This window comes from Phaenicophaeus curvirostris, chromosome 10 (assembly GCF_032191515.1).
Source record: "Phaenicophaeus curvirostris isolate KB17595 chromosome 10, BPBGC_Pcur_1.0, whole genome shotgun sequence".
NCBI classification, from domain to species: domain Eukaryota; kingdom Metazoa; phylum Chordata; class Aves; order Cuculiformes; family Cuculidae; genus Phaenicophaeus; species Phaenicophaeus curvirostris.
Window position 1 is genome coordinate 12884349 of NC_091401.1, and position 23382 is coordinate 12907730.

General features: G+C 41.7%; 1 protein-coding gene across 1 annotated transcript in view; it reads left to right on the forward strand.

Moving 5' to 3' along the window:
* FARSB (phenylalanyl-tRNA synthetase subunit beta) overlaps positions 1–20433 on the forward strand; it is a 41190-nt gene extending 20757 nt beyond the window's left edge. Inside the window, exons 16-17 of the mRNA XM_069864576.1 lie at positions 4592–4744; positions 19754–20433. Of these exons, the coding sequence (XP_069720677.1) occupies positions 4592–4744; positions 19754–19905 (305 nt within the window). The 3' untranslated portion in view covers positions 19906–20433. The remainder of the gene's footprint in view (positions 1–4591; positions 4745–19753) is intronic.
* The last annotated feature ends 2949 nt before the right edge of the window (positions 20434–23382 follow it).

Below are 23382 nucleotides of genomic sequence, written 5' to 3' on the forward strand. Positions count from 1 at the left end.
AAAATAACCAGCAACTCTGCAAACACTGAAAAATGTGGGGTTGTCCTCTTGAATGTGGAACGAGTTTTCCTGCAGAAGGCTTATGTCATCAGACTGGCTAATTTAATTTTATTATTTCATGATGTTGGCATGCAGAATGTTCAATTAATAATTTAAAAAGTATGGGTCAAAAGAGTACTGACATTAACTGTATTTGAAATGGCATCTTGTAGTCATTCATGTGTGAATGAACCTAGCTCTTTTAAACACTGTTTTTTAATAAAATGCCTTCTTGCACAGAACTCTTGCTTCCCAAGGTGAACTGAACATATTTCTCTTCAGAAATATCTGGCAGAAAGGTTTGACATACTAAATTAGCAAAATGTGTGCCAGATTTAATATAACTAAATGGAACCAAATCTGATTCCTTCTCAAGGCAGGAGGAAATGTGCTGATTTTGAATGTTACACAGCATTTGTGTGGGTCACTTGTAACACTGGAAAGTCACTCCTGGCAGGACAGAAATATATAGATCATCACTTTACACCACCAGACTTAGCAGAGAGTACCTCTGTTCTCCCTTAGCACAGCAAAAGAAGTTAATCCATTAGAAAATCGCCTCTGACCAGGGATCTGGGAGAATCTGACACCTTATGGCCCATTTAGCACCTTTTACATCATTTGCGAATACAGCTGCTGCCACATTTTGAAGCATTTCTCCAAACTGTCTGGAAGTGTTAGTTACCCACAGAAAATAGTTTGGCATTTTTGTGAGGCTAAGAGATGAGTTTAAATGAGCAGGTGCCCCCTTTCAGATCACCAAGGCATTTTTCAGAAGGATCTCTAATTTGGAAAGGGCAATGTACAACACTGCTTTATCTTCCTCTGTGCTCTTTTGGTTCACATATTCCTCACCAGCTGCCCATCCTTTGGATTGTTTTTCAGCAGCATCCCCAGGAAGTGCTTTCAAGTCTCAGGAATATATATATGTATAATTTAGGTTGACATACTTGGCAGGCTCATTTGAAAAATAGAAATGTTTCATGGCATGACACAAGAGATCTCTTAAGTAAGTTATAAAGAACTGAAGCATTTCTAACATCCGCCAGCTTTTGCCCACAGTTCCCAATGCTTTCTTTTTTTTCTTCATACTGCCTGTAGTGTGCAAACCTCTTGTGTTGTAACATAACCTGTAAAAGAGTTTTATAACTGCCGTCTTGAATTCTTGAAAACACATCCTTTTATTTACCAAGGATTTCTACAGTCGAAAATAGAAGGTATAAAAGTGGTTGTGTATGTTTCTTTCTGATGCTTTAGTTAGGAATGGCAATCAGGCACCATTGGCTGTCTGAATAATAATGAAATTAAAATTCCGGTAGTTGTCACAAATTCTGCTCGCATAATGACTCAGAAGAAAAGAAAATAATTCTCCTGAATGTCTAGCCCAAACAACGTGCTGTCTTGGGGAAAGAAAAAACTTTTTTCTCTGTTGCTCAATACGATATGAAAATAAATTATCTGCCGTTCATGACTTACTGATTGATATCTTAGTAGAGCTGGGAAACAGATACATATGGTGAGACTAAAAAGCCAGCATGCTCACACCAGAAATCAGACAGTACATTTATTGATATTTTCTCTGTAGCCTTTACTTTTCTTTGTTGCCATTTTAACTTCAGGATTGGATTCTACAGCATTATTTAACACTGCAGATTATAATAATGACAGGAAAAAGATCCTGAGCGACAAAATGCAGACATACTGCTGCAGTAAGTTCAGCTTTCGAGACTGATGAGAGAACTTGGAGCTGTATTGCCAAGTTGCTGCCCTAGAAGTTTTAAATTACTTTTGGCTAAAAAAGGCTGTGCTTTCCTCTTTTGCTTGGGCTCTTGCTCCTGTATCTTGCAGCCCTTTTAAATCCATGTATTTCCAGTCAATTGGTAAATGTTTTCCTGTTTAGGTTTTTGTTACTAAATAGGTAGTTGGAGAAAATAAACAAGATGTAAATTTAATTTAAAAGTAGTCTCTGTTTTCTTATGTGGAGGGTATTAATGGTTCAGGGAACACTCAATGAGTGCTGAAGTTTCTGGTTGTATTTAAATTCAGTCTACATGAAGCATGAAGATCGGCTGTGGTGAGTTCTTGTTTAGCCCAAGAACCTGTCTGTAATACCAGCTAAAAGTGGTTGACTAGGGGAAAACACAAGAGCGCGCACACAAATACCAGTGCTTCCAGAGCACTCCCCTGTTCTCTGGCCACAGGTAGCTCCGGGAATTCCCCAGCTCAAACACAGATCTTTGTCTTTAGTAAGAAGGAACAGATTTATCTCCTATGAACTTCCTCTGTCTCCTCAGGGCTGTATGAACTTCTAGCATCCACAAAATCCTGTGGGTAAGGAGTTTCACTACTTAATTCTGTATTGCCTGGAGACCCCCACTCCTTTAATTGTTTTGAGCTTTGCTCCTGTTGGTTTTGATATCCCTCATTTCTTATGTTGAATACAGAAGAAATAATCGATACCTGTAGAAAAACCCATCTCTTGAGGTTTGAGGTGCTCAGTTCTGATACTTACATCCAACACTATGTGGAACTACAGCTCAGTTCATAGCTGCAGCTGTAACTCCCATGAAATCACTAACAGAACAGGGATCTTTTACCACGCTTCTTTTGTGAGCAGAATGCAGTGCCGTGCCTTTTTTCTTGGGAACACTTAAGTCCAGCTGAGGTGTTTCATGACCAGAGTTGCAGCATGCTCAGTGTGAACACAAATTGACTGCACAAAGAGCATAATTCACCCTTGCATACACGAGATTTGATGTGTCTGTCTTTTGGGTAACTTCTGAAAAGAAATATGAAAGCCCTACACTGGTAACTAGGTGACATGGTGCTGCCCTACCTTGCAGGCCAGACAGACTTGGTTTTTTTACTCATTCATTCTCTGTTCCTTCACTACTCAAGAAGTTCTTATTCCCCTTTTCCCCTCAAACATTAAAAATATTTATAGATCAGAAGGATATTTGTGGGGTGTTTTTAAAAGGAATGCATTTGCCATCAGCAAACTCATTTATTCTCTGTATCTAACCACCATGCAGTGGAAGAGAAAGGTGGAATGTCCATCTAGACATAAGCAACCAGGAGACTACAAAAGCTAGAGGACTGCCTAGAAAGGAAAGAAATATGCGCATGAAAATCTGGCTGTGATTTGTTGCCCTGTATGCCAGCGTTCCGAAGCAGTCCAGTACAGGAGACCAGCTGATGGCTCGTGATCCATGCTATGTGCATGTAAGCTGACCTTCTGACTAGCTCTAATCTGATTGTGTGCATCAGTGCCCTTGAGTGGCTGAACCTACTCAAGTGCCCTTCTGGAACACCCATCCTGATTCAATTCCAGCTGGAAGGAGCTGGATTTATATGCCACAAGGTTGCTTTACAATGTGAACAGAAGCACAGTAAGTGAAGATGATCAGATTTCCTTCAAGAAGTACAAGTCTGATCCAACCTGAAATGCAATGTGTATACGTAGGTTGCTTTCAAAGTGTCTGCCTGGAAGATGACAGTCACATTAAGAGTCCTTCCCTGGTTTTGGCAGACTTTGCTCTTGTTCACTCCAAACCTTGCTTTACACATGCTTGGACTTTAACCTTGAGAAAGTAAAGATCTGAAGCCAATAACAAGTTCACTACATTAATCAGTGTTTTTCATTTCACTGTTACTAAATGCAGCTGTGAGGATAGACTTGTTACTTTGTTCCTAGGTTGTTCCTGTCCAAAAGACAGAATGTTGCAGCCCACAATGAGTGAAGTAGGTCGTAGCCGTCCTAGAGAGTGGGTATTGCAGCGGTGTGGCCTAAAGGTGCAACTTTAACAATGGGCTGCTACATTCTCATTTTGAAAGTTTAAAAAAGATTAATGAATTTTGATGAAATTGATAATGTAAGAAGACTTACAGTGAGGAGAAGGCAGGTGGTTGACTTGAGGAACTGTCCAAAAGTGGGAGACACTTGTATCACATTTGAATTTGTGCAGTGCAGCAAGGTTTTTCATAGTCACTTGGTTGCAAGGGTCTTTGAGATGATCATGAAAATCATCATTTGTGATTTGGAGACCTGTGTGAATTTAGATCTTTTCACATATCACCATACTAGCATTATTACTCATTTTAAATTGTAGGCTAGTTGTTACGTGCTGGTAGTTATTCTGCAGCTGAGTTCTATAAATATTTAGCTTTCCCACCACCATCACAAGTTTCTTGATGCATACTGGGTATTTCCATTTTTGCTGGTCTGTTTTAGATTTCTTGAACACTGAGCTGTCTGCTTGGTACCTGTCACTGTGTAGAAGATAGTCATGTGCAACAGCTCTGTTTCCTGCCCAAGGCATAGGGTACTTTAAATCTTTCTTTACGCTTCTGACTGAAAATCCCGTGGGTTAAAGAAATCCCATTCTTCCCTCAGTTTATATTACAGCAGGTGTGTAAGAGAAGCCATTTTACATACACGTTTCTCATTTCAGCCACAAGTGCCTCAGTACAGCAGAAGAAACCTGATGCAAAAGGTAAGGTTGAAAGTATGACAAAGTTTCCCAGATAATGTAATTGTTTCCTTCTTCTTCAGATGTAGGTGCAAGAAACTGCAGGCATTTGTGTGCACTTTATTACAACAAGACCCCAGGGTTTGAGATTATCCATGGTTTGCTGGACAGGGTCATGCAGCTTCTTGAAGTACCACCAGATGAAGATGATGGCTACATGATCAAGGCAGCTGAAGGTAAGGACGACAAAGCTGCAGCATACAGCAGTGGTTGTTCTGGAGCTCAAATGTTCCCCTACAATCTGAGGGTGAATTTTCAGTTGCTGTGAGCAGTAAGCACTAAGGATTAGTGTTATTATATGTGATATCGTACTGCAGTATGAGGAAGCGATAATGAGAAGGTGTTAACTGCATTCACTGGTTGTAAAACGGGATTGCCGTCTCCCTGTAAGCTGTTCTGAGTAGTTTTATATAAATCGTGAGTTGACAAGGTTTTTGGGAGACTTATAGTAATGAGCGTATGCTATGAGTTTCGTGGACTGTAAAGATTACTCTGCTCAGTACAAGGGTAAGTAGGAATTCACTGAGCAGATTAATATGCCAAATGCCCACTGTATTCTCCTTGGCTTGGGGAAGACAACCTCTTAAATCTGATCTTTTAGTATACAGCTGTATCTGTAGCTTTTGTTCTTATGTAGCTTTTATTTATATGTTCATATGAAGATAGATGCCTTATGTCTTTATTCGGAGACCTGCTGTCTTTGAGACTGAACCTGCTGCTTAGACAGGTACTTGTGTAACAGCTCCTTTCCTTCTCCTTACTGAGTGAACTGCACATGAATTAAAAATAACAACCTTAAGTGCAAAAATCTCTGTGTATGTGCATGTAAAAGAAAGCAAGCAGACTGACCCCATTACTTCATTGCAAGAGCATAGTTTGATGCAAGAGAGCAAGCATGAACAACCACTCTATTCTGCCACCCAAAACAACAGTGTAGTAAATACAGTATAGAAAAGCAAGATGGCAAGGATAGCAGCTATGATTCTACTTAAACGTCACACACTGGTGTTCAGAGCTATAAGACACTGAATCAAATTGTCTCAGCTTGAAGATGTGTTTCCATTCTGCACTTACTGGAACATGTGGCCCTGGCAAAGTCCCTGACAGCCTGACCAAGCTCATCTGTTCATAGAATTTTAATGAAAAACTGTTAGATGCCTTCCTGTTCTGCAGCGCACTGCCAAGATGCCAAACGTAACACTTATGCTAAGTGGTCTAGCATTTTGATGCATGTTTGTGTCATATATATTGACCTTTTATTTTTGTCCTCCTGCTTTTGGACAAAATACTCTTTTGCTCAGTATTATTTAGGCAGACTTTCAAAGTTTTATTAGAATATTGTTAATAGGATTCCCAGGTTACCCAGAAGAACGCTTAAACAAATGTACTTGTTCAAATTCTACCAAGCAGAGAAAAAGTAATAGCAACAATGTAAGCAATAAGTAATATTTGGAAGGAGGGGGAGAGAAGGGGTGGGTGAGCTTCTGGGAGCTGGGTACTTGGGTACCCAGTTCAGTCAAACTGAACTGTTGGACTCCTTTTCAAAAGTCTTCTGTAGCTCTTTTTTTTTAATAGACAAACAGTTTGCTTTAGTACTGGAAATATTTGCAAGTGACTTATATTCTGTACTGTAGGATTTCAATGATGGCGCAGAAGCTGGAAGAAAGGAACTCAAAAAATAATTCTAACAGTGAAGAAGTTATTTCTAGTTACTAGTGCTATTCACTATTCCCTGTGCTTTAAGATTCCGAATGGCCATTCAGGATCTCTGCATTCCCATGACATCACTCCTCAATGCATTTAGTGTAAAGACTGGGTTATGCCTTGTCATATGCAATATATTACAAGCAGTTTGTGCCTTTTGGCTGTAGACAAAAAGTGCCTACTACTTCTGTTTCACCAGTGATTCAGAAACTCCTGGGCTGGCATGTAGATTCCTTGCAGTTCTGACACTGGAACTGGACCTTGGTAACAATGCAGATGGCTGATACTCCAGTGCCATAGTGAATGTAGTGTCACTGTACCAACTTACTTGAAAAACCTTCACTCCAGAGGTGGATGGAAGTCAAAGTAGTTTTGCGTTTCTGTTTGGGGTGGGTTTTTTTTATTGTTTTGGGTATTTTTTAACCTGCTTCACAATCTGTCAGTTAAGCTGTGCGAGAGAGAAAATGTCAACTGATGGAGTAAAATCAGTTGCTGAGTGGAAAAAGAGATCTCCTGTAACGTCTGAAGAGACTGCAGGATACTGAAATAATTCAGAAAAATATGCAAGTTACTTCAGAGGTTTTAAATCAGGACATTAAACATGGCATGAATTTTTAGATCTCTCTTTATGGAGCACCATTTTTTATTGCCTGTGCCAAATTAAAATTTGTACAGTGAGAAATGTGTTTCTCCTAGGACTCCTATTTGGAAAGATCCTAGAGATACTTTTCCTATACGTGATCTTAAACAAAACATGAGACTAGTAAGCCACACAATGTAAAGGTGGGGATTTAGTCCAGTTGTTTTCATTGGTTGTACAACTCATTAAAATAGATCTAGTGATTATTGGAAACAATACGGGAGGGAAATGTTGTTTTAGTTGTGCAAGAGAGATTGGATAAAGATGCATTGGGCACATTTGCCTCTCTTCCAAATTCACTTTGGAAAATGAAATGCCTGTACTCCAGTTCTGTTTGGTCCATATGTGCAAATCATGGTTATTTAAGTGCCTTCTGTTCTACCAACACCTAAGTGCCCTGTGGTTTGACCTTAAGGTCAGAGCCTTTTTGCCTTTATAGCAACACCTGTGAAAAAAGTACAGATGCTAGAAAATATGGGTGAAATTCTGATGTTCCCCTGGCCTTTGCACTATGCTTTGTTGTAATCCGAGCTAGGTAGTAAATGAAGAAGAGCTGTTTAGAGCAGCCTTAAGGAAGAGAGGGGTTTGAGTGGCTGATTGAAGGATTTCAGCACACATTTGTCACTAAATGCTTTTCAGCTCCTTAAAGATATTGATGGAACCATTTTTTTTCCTTATTTCCACTAAATATACAAAATTAAAATTTGAAAGACAGAACCCAGAAATGCTACCCATTGTTTTAAAATGCATAGAATGGACTTTTTGATGCCATAGTGAATGCTACAATTACTGGTCTAGGAAAGCATTTTTGTTTTTCCTTTGCATGTTTAGTAGCTGGGGCATCCCTTATCAAACATAGATTGAAAAGAGTACAGTTTTTATATTAACCCTCAAATTTGTATGTGCTGCATAATACAAATTTTGGCATAAAGCTCTTGAAATTTTAGCCAGTTCCATACCATTAATAAAATTTGAAAATCAGTAGAGATGTGTATGATAAGGAGATAAACAAGAACCAAACTTCTTAAACAATAAAAATATGGGTAGAAAGATCCAATAAATTTGGCCATATGCTGTCAGGTAATTTAATGAAATAATTTATTTTTTACTACATTTTTGTTTGTTCCATTTCCCTTGAATTGAGAATGAGAGGCGTTTTGATAATTATGTTGGAAGGTATTCTTAATCGCCAGTTTTAATCTCTGCAAGAATGAGTATGCTTTCTGCAACATTTTGATTACCTTGTGCTTCTGGATGTCCATCTGAGATGGTGATTTTCATCCAGACATCAGCACCACGATCACAGGAGGTGATGTTAGTCAGGGGATTTGGGTCCATAGTAAAGTCTTACTTAGCCTAAAGAGAATAAACAAGGGCTTGGTAAATACTGACAGTGAATTCCTCATTGCAGTCTTCAAAGGAGTGGTGTGAAAGGTAAGGTGTAATTATCCTTGCTCGTGTTATAAGATTTAGAGTGCCTGTCCCTTATGTAAGGGGGGAAACCCCAGATTTGCAGTACTTTGACAGTCTCTGTGCTTTACAAATGGGAGGTAATTGGGTACAAACTGTAAGAAAAGAGGAAATAATGTCCATATTTTATGAAATGAAGCAATTTGACAGGTTCAGAGAAGACTTTGATGGTAAATCGATAGTGCTTCACTGTCTGCCCCACAGCAAATCTGATGAAATCTCATTCCTTCCTGTAAAAACAATCCCTGTACAGTGGGAGCTTGGGACGTGAGCTGCTTTTTTGTATATTATTGATTTTTATGAATTTCGGCAAACTCTTGGGCTTGTTTTCATTTTATTTTTAAGTAAATGTTTATGCTTGGTAAAGCTGGGACATCAGCCCATTGGTGTTCAACATACACATGTGCTTTATAAATGCATCCTAATCCTGGCTTCCTTCAGTAACTGACACTTGTCTGTCAAAAAAAAAAAAGAAAGAGAAATCCCACTCCCTTCTTTTACTGCCGTTAGTTAATTAAATGAAAGGTGTGGTAAAGTCTAGAAAATTTTAATTCCACAGCAAATCATAGCAACAGCTTCTCATTTAGTAAGGTTTAGCTGTGAAATTACAGGTGTAATAGTTACTGCCATAGCTAAGAACATTGATAAATATTTGCCTGTATAATAATAATTATAATTATATATAATTATAATAACAACAAACATCTTTAAAAGAAGGTTTAGACTGTGAACCTTGATTCAGCAGTAAGAGGAGGGAAGTCTGGAACTAATTCTGATTTCCATGTATAGAATTGAAGCCTGGCATCTATCTCTGGGAATCAGTTTAAACTGGGAAACCACAGTATATACAGGTGGAAGGTACCTATGTTGAACTTGGCATTATTAATACCTGCTTTGTTTTAAGGAATTGTAGCTTGATTGCTCTTAATGGCAATCCGGGCCTTACAGTTGCCCGTCTTGGCAGCCATTGCATTGTTCATGAATGTCAATAATTGTCCATTTAGTCATTGATAGCGAAAGGAAATGTGTTAACTTTACTATGAAGCCTCCAAATATAATTTGTGACATCCTGGAAGACATCAGTCAATTTTTAATGCATTAATTTGCATTCAAAAATATATAACTTTATAGGTGCTATTGCATCCTTGTAGTTACATTTATAGCATTTCAAATTACTCGTTTGGTAGGTAGTTGGATTTGTTTGACAATAAAAACCTGTCAGCTAGTAGCTGACTGTATGCAGAGTCATCAGAATTGTACATTTGGCAATTCTCAAATGTTTCTTTTTTTCCCTCACCCAGGATCAGTCTAGATCATCCACCTTGGAGCAATGGCACAACATTAACTTTTCTCTAGTAGCAGCAATTTCCCAGTATTGCTACTGTAAAGCAACAGCAGCAGGAGATCTGCTTTGAGAATTGCACCGTAATTACGGTGCCTAAGACTCCCAGCATCTCAGAAACACCCTAGTCTTGGCTGATGTAACTAAACACATTCTTCATTTTATTCAGTGGGCTGGAAGACACCATGTTGTATTCAAGAATTCCTTTTTCTCCAGATGAAGAGAAATACTTGTTAAATACTTATGCATTTATGTCTCACATAAAAAGTTCAACCGGTCTTGTTAGTAGATGAAAGTACTCTACCTACAATTTGTTTCCAATATCCTTAAAAATCACTATAATGCTGTCTTTATTGCTGCCAGTAGTTGATCTTTCCTAATTTGCTTCAGATGCATTCCTCCTGACAGATTTTTCATTTCCTACCAGTTTCTGTCAGCTCCCAGACCCATCTAAATCACTGGCACTTCTCTTCCTGAGCTCATTTCTTCTCCCTGACATTAAGTCTCTGCTCTTCTGCTGTTCCTTTGCTGGGGAGGCCTCTTTGGAGTTTAATTCCTTTTTCCTCCCAAAAGCAACACTTTTTTAATCCTACATCATAACAAAGCTAACAGATAAAAATCTTGCTTGCATCAAGAGTTGAAATGTCTGGCAGAATGTACATTATATAACACAGAGTTAGGCAATTTCCTTTTTTTTTCCTCCTGTCTCCTTACATTTTGAAATATAAAATTATTTCGTAATCATAAACTAGATTTCCAATGTTGTGAAGCCTTCTCTAGGAAAGAAATTGTTCATCTGAGCCAGCAGCAGAAATAGCAGCGAGTTGCACATCTCCTTCTCTGTGATTAAGCAGTGAGGGTCAGAATGCAGGTCTGGTTGCACTGGCTTCTCTGGAGAAGTGCCAACTTCATCCTTCCATTCTATTTGCACAGTCTTCTATGGCTAGAGGCCAACTAAGCCACTGTATGCTTTTATTTCCACTACAGTATTAATATCGATGCTAGCAATTGTTATCTTGATGTATGCATAGTGCACAGTTAAGCAGTTCTCTGATCTGCTTGGGCTTTTGACCTGTGATATGGAGGTAGTGTTTCAGATTTAATCTTGCATACATTTTCTAACATTTGCAGGCAATTTAATTTTTAACATGGATTTGCAAGATTTTTTGCTCAAACTTTTAGAGCAATGTGAATGTGCGATCCTAAATGAGTATTTCTTTTGCCCGTGGTGGAGGAATGGATGTTGCCTTTGCTTATAGTGTCTGCATCAGAAAACAGTAGATAAGCAAAGAAATGCTGAGCTAGTGTGGACTCCACTCGTGCTGGGCACAGCCCCTTCTTGCTTGGGTCCAGAAGCAGAAGAGCCAAATTTCATAGAATCATGGAATGGTTTGGGCTGGAAGGGACCAACCCCGCTGCCATGGGCAGGAGCCCCTTCCAGTGGAACAGGTTGCTCAAGACCCCATCCAACCTGGCCCTGAACACCTCCAGGGATGGGGCTTCCATGACTTCTTTTAGCAACTTGTGCCAGACCCAGTATTACTTCTGGCCTTGAGCTGGCTCTCACTCAGCCCACTCAAGCATTTCTGCCCTAGCAGTGCAGCTACACACTTCAGCCACAGGCTTTGGTTTGCAACAGAAATCTTAGTTGCTAAAACTAAGTGATTAATAGGTCCAGTGACTCCCGAAATTCATCATTTAATTACAAATTATTCCATGCTAGTTTGTCAAGTTGTTTTCTGAAAGGCATGAAACATGGTAGCAATGAAAGCATCACGTCAAGTGGCTGTTATTTATCTCAGCAAGTAATATCAAGTCATTGAGAGGGCAGAACGGCTTCATCTAGGACACGAACGGAATAAACAACATGCAAACCGAGTATGACACGCTAAAGTAGGGTTGCAAACTGACTTAGTACTGGTTCGTGTTATTCTTAAATGCTCGTTTGAAAGCAGAGCCTAAAAGCTAAAATCTGTTGCCTTACTGTGCAGACACAGAATGCCTTATACCCCCTGCCATAAAGAACATGGTTTATTGTTTCCTAATTTCTGACAGATTCCGATGTTTTCAAGGTTAAACTATTCCTTTAGGTATTTAGAGGGATAAACCAGTTGTCAAACAGAAATGAATTACGTTTTTTCGTATTCAAAGCTTTGTGTTCTCTAACTCCAGTGAAATAGCAAGACATCTTGAAAAAAATAGAGTTTTATTTGGAATCAGGAATTCTCTAGCTTTATAAACAGCTGTGATATGATATCAACTTGTGGCTTTTAGACTGGACAACATATAACATTTCAGATAAATCTGGATAAATCAGATAAAACTGGCCTAAAAGCAATGATTAGTTCTGTAATGGTGACCCTACAGGGCAGCTGAACTCCAGTGTAGAATTGCTGTTTCTCACAGCTGCCACACAAATACAAATTTATTGTGCTTTATACACAAACACTGATTTCTAGAAATATACACCTAGTTTGATATATTTCTTTCTAGGTTTCTTACTCCACATAATTTTTACTCTATGCATTATTTAAGTGGCTACTCTGGTACCTGGCAGTGGATACGTGAAATCGTGTAACCCTCATCTATGACCCAAATGCCTGCTTTCCTTAGCCTCAGCGTCCACCCAAATATTACCTTCCATGAAGAAAGGCAGGAACACGGTGATTTTACCCAAATAATCTGAAGTGCCTGACACTGCTCTATTTTGAGAATAACACAGTGAATAAAGAGGAGCTCTAAACCTGTTACATTTTTGAACCACTTCACAACACCCGGCAACATCAGACATGCTCTGTTAAAGCTCCTGAGGTGCTCTACAGCAAGAATGAAAAACGAATCTAGCCTAAAAGTCTGTGTTAGTCCCTGCTCTCAACGCTAATGAAGGGAAAGAGATTGCTAGCTACACCAGCCCCAGTTTATCGCTGTTACACGCTGTAAGAGGGTGAACAGCAGTTGGCTCTGCACCCAGAGAGCATTGTGGTTATTTCTGCTTGCAGTGTATTGTAAGTTTGTATTTGTAAAACAACAAGATTGATCCACAAAGAGTCTTAAATACAGAGTAGAATAGAATAGAATATATTCAGTCTGAGAGTTGTATATGGGAGTTCTTATGAGATAGAAGAATTAGTTTTCCTCGCACCCTCCCTGAGATGCAAGTTAATGAAAATGCAGCCATTGACTTAGTTGTAACACGAGGAGATGATTCACTGTCTGACTGCTCCAAATTTGTGGATGCTTCTCCATATTCCCTAGTCTCACTGTCTGCACAAGGACTCTAATATTCAGCTCTATTTTTGGATATCCAGTGTACTAGTTCAGGTAAATAATTGATGATGCCTTTACCCTCTTCTGCCATGCCCTGTCTATGGAGGCTTGTGGAAAAACATAGGAAGAAATCAGAATGAAGGATGTCCTTTAAGCAGAGGACGTATTCCTGCCTATCGTACAGATACTTCTGCCATCTTTTCAAGTGTTAATTATTTTCTTGGGTGGGGGCAGGGAATCGATCTAAAGCACTTGTCTTAAATTTGATTTCAATGTCCTGATGTGTCATTACAGCTCAGTGTAACCTGGGGAGTGGAGGTTGTTCTGGCATGGCTTTAGCCAGGAGTTACTAACCATGAAACTGCAGTTAATAAATACCCACTGATCCTAAAGTATGTTTTTTCTGGGCATGGGATTATATGGGGGAAGAGCTGCTGACAACAGGCAAGAGCAGTTGTTCTCTCGGTATTGTTCCAGAACTCATGCAAGGTTTGAGATGTCTATGATTGTAAAAATTAGCTGAAGGTAAATCATGACAGGATATGATTTTGAGGTTGCTGTTGCTTTACTTCCGAAAGCAGGACTGCACTGTGTACATGGAAAGAAAAGGTCGTTGCCTTTTAAAACACTTAGTAATGAGACAGTGTCCTGTGAGTTTGCATTGGAGCCCGTCTACCAAAAGATGACATTAGCTGAAAATGTGAAGAACCTGATCCTGAAGACAAAAACAACATCCACCCTCAAAAAACTGAATACCATCCAATGTAGCACAGGTAAAATACTTCACCAAGTAAGTCAGTGAAAGGGCAGCTGCAGTGACCAAGGGGGTGGAGAATTAAGATGAAAGACTTCAGAGGCCAGATGAGCTCTGCTCTATTACCTCCTTAGGCTTCAGCTTCCAATGTTCCTTCAAATTATAGGAACGAATGAGTGAGCTTGAAGGCTTGGTGCAACTCGAGGCCTATAATACTGCTTTAATCTATTTCTTTTTGAAAAGGAGGGAGAGTAAGCGAGAGAAGAGAAACTGTGCAAGGTGTTTGACAACAAAGAGTGCCGGGAACTCCGAGCTCTTTGAGGGTCAATTAGCCAGAAAATGTGCTAAAGACTACATGCTCTATTGGATTATTGGCCAAAGAATTACCCCAAAGCAATCCAAGTGGCCCTGTTGCTTGAATACAGAGAAGCAATTACAGATTTTGAGGACATGCTACAGAAGCTTTAATTAAAGGTATTATTTCTACATCACTGAACACTGGAAATTAAATTCTTACTTGCAGCCACAAGAAGTGGCTTGTGGCTTTTGTCTTTCACTTTTGTCTTTCACTTGCATGTAGTATGTCAGCACAAGACATTGTTGGCTTTGGTATCTCTTCTTTAGGAAGGCATATTGGATTTCACCCCACCCATTCTCCTAACTACTAGTTACAATGTTGACATATTAAGAAGTGAATTTCTATTGCTAGACCTAAGGTCTTCCTCTGGCAGTGGTCTGTATTAGCAAGGGCAACACGATCTCTGACTAGATTTGAAAGTGAGGTTTATGAAGTACTATTTGTGTGCAGAGCAGAAAGGATTAACTACATCAAGAGTGATAAAGCTGTTGTCCTGAAAAGGGACAGTATAGTAAACTACAATTTTTAAACTAATTTTGACCCTCAACGTGCTTGATGGTTCAACCAACCAAACCTACAAGAACAGCCTTTCAATATAAGTGCACCAGGAACAAGCGCAGTCCCTTCCCAGCACCCCTGCTGGTAACGGTGCCTCCAGGTGTGCATTGGTACCCAACTGGCCTGGGAAAGCTTTCTTCAGTAGACCATGCTCTTCATGACCATGCCATTCCTGACAGCATTCCATACACAGATAGCACAAACTCTGCTGTCAACACTGAACACCTGCTCAAAAGCTGCAGATTGCAGCTGCCAGCTTTGATGGGGAAAGTGCCCTTTGGACTCCTTTTGGCATCAAAACTTTATTAAAGCTTAAGAGCACAAGGCTTCTGCTGATGAAGTTAATTATTCAAATAAGATAATAATGTATGCATTTTTTGCCAACTCCCCATACATTCAAGTAGCCTAAGCACGTGTCTTTCATATGGCCTTGACCCTCACTCTGAAATGTCACAATTTCCTTCAAGAGCTGACTGATAGGCCAGTCCAGTCTACAACACAAGCTTTGCAACAAATCTACAACCTTGCCGTTTACTTTATAAATACACAAAACACATGAATCGGGAAGAAAAAAAAAAAAAAACAAACCCTTACCTTTGTTTCCTGGTTATTTTGACAATTCCTCTGCTTAGCAGGCCTGTGCACTGGGTTGCTCAAGTCCTCCTGCAGCCCATGGCTTGATCTCAGCCTAAGGAGGTTCCTGCAGCTCAGGTCTACCTTTTCTACCTTTTCTAGTTGTGGTTGGTCCCTGAGTCAAAGCACTTCCCCCGGCAGCAAAATGCTTGTTCTCTTTTCCCCCCTTTCTGCTTAGTTTTTTCACGTTTCTTCTGAGTTTTGTCTTTGCGTGCTTCCCTTTCAGTGTCTGAATTTCTTGATCTGAAATTTCCATTTGCTGCAAACCCTGGTGCTCTTGGCAGAGACACATGGACCAACACCACCCAGAAGCCAGCCTCCTTCCCTTTCGGTGTGTGTGGTCAAAGGGAGTCACCAAGATGAGGAAGACCTTAGATCCGTTATCTGTGGGATGTAGTCTGGAGGTCCTTTTGGCAGGCAGGAATGTACTTTGAAGCATTCTGTAGTGCAGCCAGTTAATCATAATAATAGTTTTGTTATTAACTAGAGTTCATAAACTTTCTGTAAACTTGTTCCTCAGCTCACATTTGCTGCCAGAGCCAGTTAGTAGCTGGAGAGATGGGGACCCTGAAGCTTTTAACAGGTTCTTTGGGTTTGATTTGCTTATTGTCCTGTCTCTTCCAGTCACAGAACAATATCCCGCAAGTGCCATGCCTGCAAAGCACTGGGCACACTGGTGAGCGTGCTGTGAAGGAACCAGCATTTCAGGGTTAGCTTAACTAGGAACGGAGAAGTGATTTGGAGGTCCTGCTTCCTACACTTCGAGAGTTAAATGTTTCCCCTTGGTATTAATTAAATATTTACCTCTTCACTGCAAGGATGCACAAATTAAAATAGATAACATCACAGTCCAGCATCAGTAGCTGCATGTAAGATGGAAAATGTGATTGAACACATAACAAAGCCTGGAGCAGTACATTCTGAGCCACACAGTGTGGATGGTTTCATGCTAAGCCTTCAGCTGCATCAGCAGCTTGTCCCACTCTTCTCCCCACTCCAGGCAGAAGGCCACCAGCTCCCTTTTGGCAGTGGTGATTCACTGATTTAGTTGACTTGCGTGATGAAGCTGTGCTGTAAGCTCACTGTAAGAAGGAGTAAGTGTTATCAGTGTTCATATTCTAGCTAAAGTAACACATCACTTCATGGTGTAACCATTAAGTCATTTCATAGTTTCAAATATAATGTTATGAATTGCCTACAGTTTTCAAAATTTCTTTATCAGAGGTCTGTATTTTTTCATGCATTAAATGCAAGGGAATTGCTATAAAGATTTGGCTAAGGAACGGCTTTGACTTTGGTCCCTGTAGTGCTCCTCTTCCAACAAAGCAGCTGCTGCTAACACTAATTACTCCAGCAGGCTTGCTGTTACGAAGTCCAGCTGAGGCATATGCGATGTACATAAGCTCTTTAATACTCCTGGCTGCCCAGGACTGCCCCTTGCTAGGAGGGGTGAGCAGCCAGCACTCCTGAAGACACGCCTTCCATACACTCAGCACCTGAACTGGCCTCCAGTAGAAACCTGCCACTTGAGATTAGCTTGCTGACTGCTATTATTGAATTGGTGAGGCACTGGCATAGGTTGCCCAGAGAAGCCGTGGCTTCCCTCTTCCTGGAGGTGTTGAAGGCCAGGTTGGATGGGGCTTAAAGCAGGGACCCAGTGGAAGATGCCCTGCCTGTGGCAGCAGGGTTGGAACTAGATGTTCTTTAAGGTCCCCTCCACTCCAAACCATTCTATGATTCTATTGGAGGGTGAGGCACTAATGAAGCAAACCATGTATACCCCTTAGCAGCAACACTACCTGATTTTGCAGTGGATTGACTCAGTGCATTGTTATTTTAGACCCTATCCAGATGCCTACAACAGGTTTTAAAACAGTCTAATCTCATGATCAACTGGGACGAGGTGTGCAAGAAGATAAAGCGACGTTCCCAAGGGTCCGGCACAAGGCAGCTCAGAAGAACAGACAAGTCAGGCTCATGGGTTTTTAACTAATCATACTGTCAAAGATCCTTTTTGCCTATAATTTATAGTGGGGTACCATGCCAACATTGTTAATTTATGCTTAGTTCTTGCTCTTGTGCCAGTTTAAGCTTACAGTCAAGTTTCTAAAAGAAGGTGACTGTGCTGCTCATGTCTGTGGGACAATACCAGCTTTATTCACAAATAGGAAAGCCTTTACCACAAACTACAAGGATGCTTTATTTTTAGGTTACATTTTCACCCACAGTCTGCAGTGTGATTTGTATGTGTCGCATTTGTTTCTTTTCTAGATGTGCTTCGTCAAGTTTTATTTTAACAGTTGTTTTGCACAGTGCAGCTTGGCAGTGGCAAGTGTCTGTGTGGCTGGATTCAGGGGTGGCTAACAGCCAGGGCTGGGTGATTTCACTTGGGGACGGCCAGGGGAAATAGCTGGTTTGGGCTCATAGCTAAGCCTGGAAATGGATGATCTGAAAGATACTGGTTCAGAACATTTTTGAAAACAGCCTTTAGGTAATGTTACTGTGTTCATTTACTACAGCCATCAGATTTCACAAGGCAGCTAAACTTGAAGTATGCATTTAAGTTATTTTGCACTTGCAGCACACTGGACAGCAAAGACACCTAGTTGCTGTTCTTATTCTTGTAGCTGTGAGTCATGACTATAAGCCTCGCAGGAGACACTTCTTAAATGAACTATTTCTATTGGGGAGCTAGTGGAGAATATATCTCTGATTCCAGAACCTTAAATAGTATTTGGAGCAACCAGAGGGTAGGTTGCCGTAAGGAAATTCTTGCAGTTCTTTTGCAGGATGCAGAGGATGTTGAAGGGCTGAGTGTCACATGGTAGCAGGCAGGAAGCAGGACTGGAATCATAGAATTGCTTGGTTAGAAAAGACCTTTGAGATCAGGAAGTCCAACTGTACCTGTCCACTACCAAACCAGATCCCTGAGTGCCTCATGTACCTATCTTTTAAATCCCTCCGGGGATGGGGACTCAACCACCTCCCTGGGCATCCATGCCTGACAATATTTTCGGTGAAGAAATTTTTCCTGATATCCAGTCTGAACCTGCCCTGGCACAGCTTGAGGCCATTTCCTCTTGTCCTATCACCTGTCACTTGGGAGAAGAGACCAACACCCACCTCGCCATAATCTCCTTTCAGCCAGTTGTAGACAGCAATAAGGTCTCACTTCAGCCTTCTCCAAATTGAACAATGCCAGCTCCCTCAGCCTCTCCTCGTAAGACTTGTGCGTCAGACCCTTCACCAGCCTCATTGCCCTTCTCTGGATGTGCTCCAGCCCCTCAGTGTCCTTCTAGGAGTGAAGGGCTCAAAACTAAAGACAGTATTCAAAGTTCAGCCTCACCAATGCACAAGCAGCTCCTCAGTTGTCTTCATGCCAGTTCAGAAGCAAGTAAAGCAAGGATGTTTCTCATCCTCACTGGTGCATCCTCTTGCATACCCCAATAACCAGCTCTCCTTGTAGAAGATACTTCATTGGATTTTAGCTTATTGAGAAAAAGGTGCCCAGCAAGGGTTAAGAGCAGGGGAGCTAACTGGTCCCTGGTGCTGTCCTTGTTTAACTTCTGAGTGGAAATCCTATAAAGAGCCTTTCCTTCTCTGCAGGGGCAGCACTAAAAACATGACAGAGACAGCTTTCTACAGGAGGGTGTGTAGAATTCAGTGGCCTTGTTTCATCCTCTCCCTGTTCCTCCTTTGAGTTCACAGCATCATCTGCAGCAGTACTTGCTGGAGGTCCTGCACACAGTTCCCTGCTTCCACATACTTGTTATGAAATAGGTGGCTTCAGGAAGAGAAACTTGCTAGTTTGGTGTGGGTTTGTCTTTTAAAGGGTTATCAGGTCAAAACGCCACTCACCTCGGGACAGAGACCAAAAAGAATGCAAGCAGAGCTGGTGTAGACAAGCTTGAACACATTGCTGGTGTAGCTGTCAGGCACAGATAACTTCCTTTGGGTTGTTCCTTGTTCCACAGTTTTACAGGGTATATGAAACTGCTTAAAAGCTCTTCTGCAGGTGAGGAATGTAGGTTGTTTCTGATTATGTGACATGTAATCAAATGTGACACGCCTACTTAGCCCTTAGATGCTTTATTTCCTTAAGCAGAGAAAAGTAGGAAACATTCAGGTGTTAAATAGCCTAAAGCCTGCGCAAGTTCTTCATTTCAGTATCTCTCCAACTTGACTATCTGTGCTAATTTCTGTTACAGGAGTAACTGAGTCAAAACAACTGGAGTGTGAAAAATGCCCATGCTTTAGGCTTCATGTTTTATTTTTAACTCAAAGTGTGTCCTTGTTCCCTATCAATCATGACAACTGTTAATGCAAGAAAGTGAGAGCCCATTCTTAGCATCTCAGCACAGAGAAGGGTTTAATACTGAGAGCTTTGTTCTCCTTGTTAAGTGCTTATTGACTCCTCTGGCCCAGAGAAGTATTGATTTTTCTCTCACTTTCTTTACAGGCTCTGCTTTCTTTCCTGGTCGCTGTGCTGAGATCTTTGCCAAAGGTCAAATTGTTGGGAAACTTGGCGTCCTACACCCCGATGTTATCACCAAGTTTGAGCTCACCATGCCGTGCTCTGCACTAGAGATCAATATTGAACCCTTTGTGTGAAGACGGGACTTTTGTCCTCCTCCAGCCGTCCAGTGTCACATGCAGCACCCTCTGCTCTTGTCTCTCTGTGGGGGACATCCGCTTATGCTTTTATATCCCAATAAACTAGAAAAACAGCCTGGCTCCCTGGGTAAATATGTTCTTTACAGTGTGATTTGGCTAAACTTCTGCAGGGTAAGAATGTGGCATCTCAGACTAGACTGTGCCCTCAATGTTTTTAAAGGGCAGTGGGGAAAGAAACAAGTTGGGTAAAAGCCCAGTGTTTTACAAGAGAAATGTAATGGCAGAGCACGTAAATGGTTTTCAAAATCAGAAATGTTCCACAGACACAGCTTCATACTGTAACTGATTATGGCTGCATAACAGGAATCTCATTCTTTCCTTATTGCATGAAATAAGATAATTGATTAGAGCAAATGTTGAGTGAATGTGAGCAGAACTAAGGAGCTGAGCTTTTTTTTCTGTACGGTTGTCATGTGCTCATCAGTGGCGAGAGGAGGAAAATAAACTTGTCTCATGAAAACCAGAGCTGTTTTGTAAGCAAGATGTGTGTAATATCTGCTTCCCTACTCCAGACATAACTGTTGATGCTTTATCATTCTAAATTCAGAAAGGGGAGGGGGTGGAATTAAATTTTTTCATGGTTGATGTAAGCCAAGTGGTTTTTGAAGCTCCAAACCAAATTGGGGAAATGCATTTAAGAGCATATGCCAGTGGTCTTTTGCATGAGGAGCTGAAAAATATCAAAGCCTTTGTCCAGCTGAGCATGGTGGATTTGTCTGCAGAAGTTAGTGTTGTCCTTGCACTCGCGTAGCCCCACCAGTGGCTTTCTGAGCTCCAGCTACACAACAGGGCCCACACAGCTCTTATTTTTCTTCCAGTCTTGCCCCTGACCCTCTCACAGGTCAGGCTTTTCGTCTAGGTGCCTTTCTGACCACAGTTACCTTACAGCCTGGTGCATTGTGCTGCTGCTAACTGGGAAATGGAAGCTCCATCCAGCATGGTGATCCCCAATACAACATCCTTTGTCACTGAGTAGGTGGCCAGCTCAGTGCTCTTGAGCAGGCTCTTTACTGGCTTGCTAATGAAGCTGTCTAGTCCTCTGCAGTATTACAACCACTGGTAGGCTAACAGTAAGTACTTTGTGGCTTGTTTCCATTGTGAGAGCCAGACTGGCTCTGATCCCAGGAGGAGGCCATGCAAGGGTAGACATCTGGGTGATGCTGGAGTAGGTCATTACAATGACCGGCTCATTGAGAAGAGAGATGTGCAATGAAAAGGATGAGGTAAGCTGAGTCTCACGAGCTGCGTGTCTGCACAGACTCCTACTGCTGGACCCACGACGGCTTTCAACCCTGTCAGTAACTGTAACAGGTGGGAGGGCAACAGGCAAGGCTTTTTGGTGCATGTGTTAATCCAGTATGAAACATGCACCACAGTTACCCATCTGGGAACACTACGGTTCCCCTTAGATGGAAGTGTAGATTTTAATTACCTCTGCATGACAGACGTGAAATGAGAATATAGCTATTGCCATACGTGGCACGACTGACTCCAGTGCCCACAGAGAGTGAGAAAATCGCAACTCACATTTTAAAGCCTCCTGAGGGATTAGCCAGCTTGTCATTTGCAGGATATCTCTCTCCATGATGCTTACACCACTGTAACCAAGCAAGCTCGCAGTGTGGGAAGCAATCTGTAGCGCAGATGGTAAGTATTAACCCCTCCTGTTTATTAGTGTGTCAGGCACGGGGATTAGGGCGACAATGAGGCAGATTTGCATTTCAGCAGAGTACAGGCGCATTTGCGTGCCCTAAATATATTTGTCTACGCAAGACTTTCTGACTCTTTGGGTGTCCCAATTCTCCTGTGAATTTATTGTCCTTTGAGTGTGAAGACTACCTTAGGCAGGGACGAGGGGCTTGCGCTGCAGTGGTGTGTGTTGTGAGGCTTTCAGGAATCACTTGTCCTTTTTTCATACTACTTGCCCATGCGTTGGTCGCTAAGTGCTCCACAAGCAGCTCTGTCCCAGGAAAGTAGCATTGCTTGCTAAAAGAAACGAGCTGGCAGCGTGCACTCACAGCCCTGAAAGCCAACCGTATCCTGGGCTGTATTAAGAGAAGCACAGTCAGCAGGGCAAGGGAGGGGATTCTGCCCCTCTACTCCACTCTCCTCAGACCCCACCATAAGGAGATGGAACTGTTGGAACAGGTTCAGAGGAGGCCACAAAGGTGATCCAAGGGCTGGAGCATCTCTGCTGTGAGGACAGGCTAAGAGTGTTGGGATTGTTCAGCTTGGAGAAGAGAAGGCTCCAAGGAGACCTTAGAGCAGCTTCCTGTGCCTGAAGGAGGCTACAGGAAAGCTGGGAAGGGACTTTTTACAAGGCCATACAATCACAGGACAAGAGGGAATGGCTTTAAATTAGAAGGGGAAAGATTTAGATTAAGTATTAGGAAGAAATGTTTTCCTGTAAGGGTGGTGAGGCACCAGCACAGGTTGCCCAGGGAAGCTGTGGATGCCCTCTCCTTTGAGGTGTTCAAGGGCAGGTTGGATGGAACCTTGAGCAGCCTGGTCTAGTGGCAGGAACTGGATGATCTTAAAGGTCCTTTCCAACAAAAAACATTCTACAATTCTAAGAGACTCGAGAGAAAGACTACAAAGACTCTGCAGGACCACTGACCCTCTCACAGCCAGAGGCAGTGCCAGCAACCTGGCAGAGGCTGCTGCAGCTCTGAAATCCGCTGGAGTGCTGCGCTCAGGATTAGCTCTGTGTCCTGACGAGAGAGACACCATACAAGTCTAGCATATTTATCGCAAGGTGTCTTTTGTAGCCCCAGACAAATTATCTGATATTTACAGCTTGCTCATAGCTGTATTGAGGAATCAAGGATCCAACACACAGCTTCGTGCTGGAGAGCTATGGGGAGCATGAAACTTCTGCTTTTAGCCTTTGGTGTCTTTGGAAAGGAAACATCTGCTGATGGTGGTGACTTTTGAATGATTTTTTTTTAACATCTTTTGAACTTTGAGTAGTTCTTTAAGGACCACTTAGAAGTTGGATTTTTTGCTAATGGCCTCCAATTATGAATTCCTTGTGGCTTGCTCCTGCTGTCTGCAGGTACTGAGCCATCGCTCAGGATTGGAACACAAGCACAAAAGGCAGGAGAACTGGTGGCATCACAGGTTTTAATGTGCTGTCTGGGTGACCGCTGTGTTCATTGCAGCTGGACACAAATACTGACTTCAGGGTTTTCCCTTGTTGTGCTCTGATCCTGCAAAGGTGCTATTCCAAGCAACAGAACTGCCGGGACAGCCTGGCTCCTGCTCCCAGCCACAGGGCTCTGTGCTGCCGGGTCTGTTGGGTGAGAGTATTTATGTAAAGGTAACACTTGGGACTGTTTCCATCTCTGGGCTGGCAGCATGCTTGCTTGCAATTTAAATAATTCTCCAGTTGGCAGGTGCATATGGAATAGGCTG